This window comes from Telmatherina bonti, assembly GCF_933228915.1.
Source record: "Telmatherina bonti genome assembly, chromosome: 20".
Classification (NCBI taxonomy): Eukaryota; Metazoa; Chordata; class Actinopteri; order Atheriniformes; family Telmatherinidae; genus Telmatherina; species Telmatherina bonti.
This window is the reverse complement of record NC_136618.1, coordinates 15894799-15903987: the sequence shown is the minus strand read 5'-3', so window position 1 is coordinate 15903987 and position 9189 is coordinate 15894799. Positions and strand designations below refer to the sequence as shown.

At 40.3% G+C, this 9189-nt stretch overlaps 1 protein-coding gene across 1 annotated transcript in view; it reads right to left on the bottom strand.

Annotated features, from left to right (window-relative positions):
- Positions 1 to 3667: 3667 nt before the first annotated feature.
- stau2 (staufen double-stranded RNA binding protein 2) overlaps positions 3668 to 9189 on the bottom strand; it is a 99598-nt gene continuing 94076 nt past the window's right edge. Inside the window, exons 14-15 of the mRNA XM_079259363.1 lie at positions 6192 to 6257; positions 3668 to 5239 (exon numbers count right to left, since the gene is read on the bottom strand). Of these exons, the coding sequence (XP_079115489.1) occupies positions 5204 to 5239; positions 6192 to 6257 (102 nt within the window). The 3' untranslated portion in view covers positions 3668 to 5203. The remainder of the gene's footprint in view (positions 5240 to 6191; positions 6258 to 9189) is intronic.

Below are 9189 nucleotides of genomic sequence, written 5' to 3'. Positions count from 1 at the left end.
GAACAGTGTCATTTCTGCGTGCAGTTTGCATGTTCTCCCCATGTGTGTGTGGATACTCCCACATGCAAGACACATGGTTATATTAGGTAAATTGATCACTTCTCATGTGATTTTCTTTGGATAAAAGCATCTGCCAAATGACTGTAGAATAGAATAAAGAATATGTGGGATAAACAAGTAAAAGCAACATGTAAAAGAAACAGCAGCACTGTTTGTGCATCAGGTTTAATCCCTACTGCAGAAAATTTTTAGGAATGCTTGAGTCATGAGTCCTGGCCTAAAGGCTTGAACAGCAAAACCTTCCAAACTTTTTTTTAGACCTCCCCTCATTATTGCTCTTCCTCCACAATAACTTCACACAACATCAGCGTAAGATAAGTCATGAAACATGGATCAATCTTGAGCAGAAGGAGCAGAAATGGCAAAGCTTTCGGTTTCAAAGCCTTCAGCCGGCTTGTCTTATGCCTTTCAGCAGCCACCTCCTACCAACCCAACAACCTCCTGAAAGTCAACGTTTTGTTCAATCTTATAATATAATTGAAATGTTCATTTTTTTGTTTGTCCCATCCAAGAATATGTAGGACAACAGACAATACTGAGGGCATTTTATCAGTTTAAATCAAAGGAATAAAGCATTTTGATGAATTTAAGCTGAAAGACTGACTGATAACCTTCATCTTCTGACACGGCGATACTTCATTAGGATACTCTACTCACTTCAAGCTCCTCCTTTTCCCTCCTCAAGGCACAAAGATGTCAGAGCTCCTCTGCTGTGACTAATGGTGCCTGGATACAGTTGCTCCGTGGCAGATTAATTCTAATATAGCTTCGACTGACAGTTTCAATCCCTCTGTGTCCAGAAGCCATCGGGTCCACATGAAGTCACCTCTAACTGTAGTTGGGACTCAGTGCGACTCTGAAAGGATGGTTTCTTAAAAAGTAGTCACAAAGAGACTTTTGACTCATCCAAAGACGACTATTAGGATTTTGGCTGCAATTGCCACTTAGAAATTCATCACCATCTATAGGATTCCCCTCGCTCTTTATACAGCACTAACTACGAGGACCTCAAGGGGGCTGATGGTACATAATTCAGATGGAAAAATCAATGATGCTGGCATTTGCTCCTGCATGGCACAGACAGGCTCCACAATCTCATTGATTTTCTTCTATTTTCAGGCACTAAGGTTCACTTTCCTAACACTTTCCTAACCGCTTGTCCAAAGACAGGCAATTCATCTTGTGGCAAACGTGGCCTAAAGCTGGTCAGCCCCTACCTGAATGAGCTTCTGGAATAGAGATCTGCTGCTAATATATGTGAACAGCCTTGGCGCGCCTCAATGGTAAGCAGATGTAGCTGCCAGCTGAGTCCATTAGTCAGTGTGGTTGAATTGGACTGCTGCTGTCCCATTCGCTCATCCATCTCGCTAATGAGGGAAAGCAGAGGGGCCTTGGTGATGCACTGACAGTCAGCGCACTTGTGGACAGCAGATGTGGTGGAGCTAAGAGCAGGAAGTAAAGAGATGACATAAACAAATACACCTCATTTTCTTCCAAATTTTCTTTGAGTCTTTCAGTTGAGAGTCACAGACAAACATTATTTTATATTATTTAACTGTAGCGAGCTGAATCTGAGCAGATATAAAACAACCCAGAATTCCTCTGTCAGGTCAACAACACACTCTTGTGACCCAGTGTAAGCGGAAGTCACATGCCCAGGCTATCACACTTTCTTCCACATGCTTTACAGAATATGCTGTATGTTTCAGATCAGTCCTTCTCTGCACTTTTTCTTCCTGTCATCTAGGTTCAGACAATTGGAGACCTTGCAGATCAGACTTTAGAACCAGTCTGAGAATCGTGACTTTGCTTTCAGCTCACCTGCTGCTTTAGGCTTCATCTGTAAATCTGCGTTTTCTCTGAATCACCTCCACAAAATACCAAAATAAGGTGCAGACTGGCAAACATGGCTCTAGTTTTTCAATGACCGAGATTTATAAAACACAACAAGGACACAATTAGGACTAAGTACACTCAGCAGCTGCTTTATTAGATATACCTGGTCCATTGGTTAATATTCATTCATTCATTTTCTAAACCGCTTAATCTAATTCAGGGTCGCGGGAAGATGGAGCCTATTCCAGCTGGCTTTCGGCGAAAGGCAGGGTACACCCTGGACAGCTCACCACTCCATCGCAGGGCCACACAGAGACAAACAACCACTCACGCTCACACTCACTCCTCTGGGCAATTTAGAGTAACCAATTAACCTAACATGCATGTCTTTGGATGGTGGGAGGAAGCCGGAGCACCTGGAGAGAACCCATGCATACATGGGGAGAACATGCAAACTCCTCATTGGTTAATACTAAATGGTAATCAGCCAATCACATGACAGCATCTCAATGCATTTAGTCATGTAGCGATAGTCAACAAAAAACTGCTTAGGGTAAAACCGAGCATCAGAATGAGGAAAAAGGGAATGAAGTGACTTTGAACACGACGTGGCCAGGGTGGTCCAACTATTTCCAAAACTGTTGATCTACTGAGATTATCATACACAACCATAAGTAGGGTTTACAGAGACGGGTCCAAAAAAGAGAAAATACCCACTTAGTGGTAGTTGTCTGGACCAAAGTGTTGATGTCAAAGAAGAATGATGGAAGAGTTGGATGTCATCATAAAAGCAAGGATATATTCAGTCTTGAATCAATAATTCAGGCTGATGTGTGGGGTATTTTGGGGTACTTTGGGATTTGGTTGGAGGGAAGATTTTCATCATGGATGTGCAGCTGATAAATATGTAGGAAACTGTATGATACCATAATGTTTCCACCACCTTGTTGAATCTATGATTTACCACAGTTTTGAGGACAAATGGAGATCTAACCTGCTTCCTAATAAGTATACATAAAAATGTGTATGTGCAGGTTTAGAAATTTAGTAAAAAAGAAAAAGGAGCAACTTTCTACATGCAGTCTGTGATTTGGCTTTTTTTTTTTTTAGATCTACTAAAAATCTACCTGACTGAATATGTTATATACAAGTTATTTAAGTAGCTGAACGTGTTGAATGTGTTTTTAATACATAAGAAAGAATTCTGCCATCATCCATCACCGTTATCTTCTGCAGACATCACGTTCTTGGAAAGTTGGAGTTCATAATTGTTTTTTTCCCCCATCTAAATAAACCAAGCTATTCATTTGCTTTTTTTTTTTTTTTAATGTTCCCATCATTTTTAAGCTGGAGGCGTTTTTGTAGAAAAAGAATGGTCTGTTTTACATGCACTGGGAGCTTGTTTGACTTCATGTTGTGAATTCTTAGCAACAGCTTCTAAATGCAAACAAATGAATGACCAAAGACCCGATTAACCAAAGAAATAATGCAGCCGATTTGATTGCCACTAAATTAAAGATAAATGTTGCCCTTATAATTTCATCTGCCCTTTTCTAGAATATTTTTTTAACAAAATAAATAAAACTATATTCAAATAACCTCAGGCCTAATTGTGTTTTAGGATCATATGATTCTAGTTTCTGTTTTTAGATACAACTACCCGTGCTTTCTGCTCAACACCAGATTTTACAGCCAGCCTGATCACCATTGTCCAGTTTTCTAAAAATATTGTTAGAGGAAGTAAAGAAAAAATGACAAAGACTCGTTTACACATGAACTGAGGTGTTTTTACTGCATTTCAGTAACAGAGACAGCCTTATTATACATTGCACTCACAGCGAAGAAGAAAACACATCCTCAATGTCAGTGGACAAAGTGATCCAAAAGTGGCCTCCAGTGGGAAGGAGTCTGCAGCTCGACTTCAGTTCCGCTGCAGGATCCCTCCACCCTGAAGGTGCACTTCAAAACTGCAGGCATTAAAAGCACCCAGTTGATGCCTTGGCAGGTAAATACAACACACACAATGGGTGTAGATATGATCGACAAAACTGTGGCTGGGAGGGCAGGGGTGGGGGGTGAGGGATGATCCACTGACACAAAATCACTGGAATGGAGAGAACTTGTCATTCACTGGAGAACATGCAGCCTGTAAAAAAAAAAAAAAAAAAAAAAAAAAAGGATTTCTGACTATCATAAGAGTTTACTGGCATTAGAGGATGTGTGCAAATATCTAGTCGCTGTTGATTAGAACTGGCCTTTCTTTAAATGTTTTTTTATATGTTAAGTTAAAAAGTACAACTGCGGCGGATTTGTTGCCTCCTCTGTTGCTCAGGCGATGCTCCAGTGATGCTATGCCAGTGTGGGGTCATGTTAAAACAAAACAGGTAGACCCCCGCTGGAAGTTTTCCTTCCTGGGTGGTCAGCACTTCTACTGATTACTGCTAACACCAGTTTTGTCCTTTTTGTCCACATGGAAAAAAAAAAAAAAAAAACAACAAAAAAAAAACTTTTCTGTGTTTTTTGGAATATGATACTCTTTCAAAGTCATACACATCCATATAGATAGATGAACTCTTTTTTTTTTTTCTCAGCATACAAGATAAGCTGGGTGACTATATATGAAGACAACAACTACAACTTTCACAGCACTGGCATTGGTTAATTTGAATACAGTACTCAAGCATTGTTAGATTAATAAAATAACAAAAAGGGGGGGAAAAAAAGAAAAAAAAAAAAAGAAACATAATACCTCGGAAAATAAGCTACTGTACGGAAGTTGCTTTCTTCCCTAAAATGTTTCTTTTGTTTTTCAAAGGCATGATGTACATATTTGTTTTAACCATACCAACATTGAACCACAGGGAAAATTGTCTATGCAGTGTTACACTTTGGATTTCCCTTGATTCCACACAGTACCATGCAATTATTTCATTAGCTTTGTATTTCGCCTATTTATTTTGACCTCTAAAAATTTGACTGAAATCATCAATAAATGTGTTAAGATAGCGTTGTCTTCACATAGACTCAGGTAATGGTGTTTAGTCGGTCATTTCTCGGAGCACATCCACCCTATTGCATGTTGACAGGTTTTGCAGGATACAGTGGCAATCGTAAGGGGAAGGGAGGGAAGAGGATGGTGCAGGTGGGATGATGTGGGTTGCAGGGTTATGTGGGATCAGGGGTGTAGGGCGGGATGGTTTTGTCAGACTGAAGGAAGAAGATTTCTGGGAGGGGGGGGGGTGTCAGCTCCTAGACGACAGCCTTTGAATCCTTGCAGACCTGAGTGGTGGTGCCTGAGTTAGTCTGTTTAATGTCCGTCCTCCCTCCCACATGGTTCGGCAGTCTGAAAAGACAAATGAAACTGTGTCAGGAGGAGGGTGGGGGGTGTTGTCCAATGGGTCGGGCAATGTTGCAAATAATCGCTCACTCTCTGGGTAATTTGTTCTCAGGTGTTCCCTGGAAAGATGCAATCACTCTGTGAGTCTTTAAAAATGAAATTCCTGTAGAAGACGACTTCCGGAGGGACTAAAAATGAGCACTCACCAAGTGCTTGACCTTGATCTGTTTCTCACTAACTGACTCGCTGTGGTTTCTGGTCTGTGTTGTTTATTACAAGGGACAGTTTACAGGTTTAAATTAGCATTTTATCTCTTTTTTTTAAACCATGAAAGTCTCAAATCAAACAACCAGAGTATGGGTTAATTCATGTATTTAAATTGACTTTTTTTTTTCCCTTTTGGTGAAATATATGAAGCTGTTACAGATTTTCTTCCCCACAATAACTTCCCACAGGCCACCTTTCCCAGGGCACACCTACTATGAAAATACTCATGTCATTTGACAGTAATTTCCTCCCTAGTTTATTAAAAAAAAAAAAAAGAAAAAAGAAAAAAAAACAAACCAGTGGCATTCCTACTTCCCCACTGTATTCTCCACTGTCATCCTTCCTCTTTCCCTTCCTCCCTTCCTTGTCAGGGAGAGGCACATGGAGAAGACCCTTGTGTCTGTTATGATTGAGCCTTAGAGGTGATAGCCATCATGCAAAGTGTGAAACACTGACAGGGACACAGCGCATGTAAATACATACGCCTACCGTTGCTTTCCTATGGAAGAAAAATGTCGAGCGGAAGCGGCGGATGTGTGTGTGGGTGGGGAGCGAGCTAGTGATGGGCAACTCTAAGCAAAGTTGGCACACACACACAGGATTTACTCCTTGCTAGACGACTGGCCATTGGCCCCTCGCAGATCCAACTATGAGTGAAAGCGGAACGGCCGCCGCGAGTGTCCTACTGTACCTTGACGGGGCCATCCACCGGGTCCAGTCCCTGCTCCGACAGCTGTTTCAAGGCACTTAGAGCAGCCTGAGAAGAGAGGGAACAACAGATGGTCGTGTGAGCGAGGAAGGGAGAAAGGGAGACTGGGTGGGAAGAGAGTGAGTGTCACCCTTCAGCTGCTTTTCAAATAACACTTACTCTGGGAAACCTGATGCCAGCAGGACACTTTCCCTTCAATCTATGTTGTCTTTGGCTTCGCCCCTACAAATGTTTATTTAGCGTTATTAGGTTAACATTTCCACTTCATGTTTTGGCTGCTTCAGATTTTCCTAAGTCAGTCTGAGAGACATCTGTGTTCATGGGGACCATAGCTAAACAACGAACAGCAAATGTGTGTACCTAAAATCAGAACAAAACAAACTCATTCAGTGCAGGCCAAAACCTATGGAAAATCACAGGAACTGAGGATAAACAATTAGACTGGTCACACTTGGGCTGTTAATTGAATAATTACTTATTATGATCATAAAAAAAAAAAACATGTCTCAGCTTCAAATATCCAAGATCTGTCTGTAGCCTCCAGCGTATAATCATGATCAGCCTTTAAAAAAAGAGGAGCGGTATCAGTGTTTTCAGGCTTGGGTCCATAATTCCATGATGTCATTTCCTCTCTATTCATTCCCTGATGCTTTGTGCCAGCTAGAGGGGCTGCTGGTGGTGTGAGAAGGGTCCAGCCTGCTATCATAACAGACACATGTGAGGGAGGAGTACAGACATATATTATGTAAGCCGTTTTAGTGAGATAAAAAGAGAAAGGAGAGAGAAAGCAAACAGAAGTCTGAAGTGCTCATCTGCGCCTGTAGTGACTGCTACGCGCTTGGAAAACCAATAAGCAGCGTTACCACCATATAATATCTGCTCCAGATGTGTTCAGCATCTCTGAGTGAACAGAGGGTTTAAACATCCTTCACCACGCATGCTAATCACAGCTGAACCTATTTGATAATGTGCTCCTAGCCTCGTCCCATATCAGCAGGGAACCTGGTCTGAGACTCTGTCTGCATACATGTTTGACAACTCCCCGCAGATACCAATCTGTCCAAGAGTGTCGTCCTTCTCCCAACGTACATTTTATGTGCTTGCATGTGAGTGCAAATAACCCAATTTGTTATGCCATCAAATCAGAAGAATCCAGATCCAAACTTTAATGTTAACAAAGATCATTTTGCACAATAAAACCAATGAGGGCAGATTTAGACGTGCTCTCTTTTCTATTTACCTGAAGAGGATAGAATGCAGCGGCTTCTTGTCTGAATGAAGATCCCGGTCCACTTTATAGTAGAAGCCATGATGGTAAACTCACAGTTTAAACCAATCCAGTTAATATTTATGAGCAGATAACAGATAATATTGAGGACTAAAATTAAATTGTTCATCGAAGGTTTTAAAAAGGGGACTGGTCAACACAAACAGAATGGTAGATAAAAAGTTTTTTGTATCAAAAATCAGATTATTTGTTAAAGATTCAAAACACGTACATTGATTTTGGAGATTTGGTTACATTGAGATCATTTACACATAACAGCACAAGTCTGAAGCAGCATTATCAATGAATAGCTATTCAAGTTTAACTGTGATCAACTTTTAAGGTGAGTCCTACAGATTTTATTTATTTATTTGATCCACATTTGCTTTTGCTTGGCGGCAGCTATTCTTTCTGTGGTCTACACAATTCCTACTTGACAACACAAACATCCATATCAACATGACACAGATGACATAAGTAAAAAAAATCACTGGCTTTGTTTAAAGTTGTGCTACAGCTTCTCTTCTCTGTCTGACATAAACTTGCAGCAGACAGCTAAAAGGCAGCAGCAGAGACTCAACAGCTTTTCTAAAGTTAACAAAAACTGCACTTATTTGTGTCTCTGCAATAAAATCTTTGTAAGAAGCCATTCAGAACCCTCAACACATGACCAACTCACAGAGCAAAACACATCTAGAAAGGAAAAGCTATATTTTTCACTGCTTCATGCACTGCCAGTTCATTTCAACAATCACACGTTGCAGTAAAATAAACTCACAATTTAAAAAAACAAACAAAAACAATGGCCTTGCATCAGTTAAAAAATGCTGTCATTTTACCACACTGATTGGGCTTTAAATAGATATCCCCAGTCTGAAGGGGGTTGTGGTTTGATAGGACCAGCTGGATTTTAACCACCATATTAATCAACTTTGCCTACAAGGTTTCAGAATGTAGCAGGCACAATCGAGATGTTGGTATTAACTTTAACTATCCATAACAAGAACAACTGTTTTGTGATAAAAATTAGTTATTCAAACTTAGAAAAGATGGTTGGTCTCTAATCTAATGAAACATATTAATGTTAAGATGAGTTTCTGCCTCTTAGGCCATATTGTCGTCCTATAATACATCAACAGATTAATTAATGCAGATCCACTTACTTATTAAATGGACATTACCATATGAAAAAATTGAGTTTTACATTCTACACACATCTGGTACAAATGACAATGGCCAAAAGCTAGCATGCATCCGCTGCACTCCATCACTGCTTAATCAGACGTGAGATAAGCCATAAGTGGTTCTGTTCAGCAGAACAGTGAGATGTGTTACTTCATTTTGAAGCCCACCAACATCACTGTGTCCTTCCTTTTCATTGCTTGTATGAGCTACATGACACAGACAAATTAGCAATACCTTTAACAATAACGTCTCAGTGGGAGACTTTTTGTTCAGTGCTCTGACATGCAGAGACATCTCCTCGAATACCAATTTGTATTCAGGACATATGTATGAAGTATACCATTTTTCATACTCTAATCCTGTAAAAATACAAATCCCTCTGCATACCATGTCAGGATGTCCGTAAGGAATGCAGCATGCACAGGAGGATGGAGCAAACTATTATCTCTGCGCTTGCATCCAAAATCATTTTCAAAGTCTTTGACTTTATATGAGGAGAAACATAAAGCAGGAATCATAATATATGAC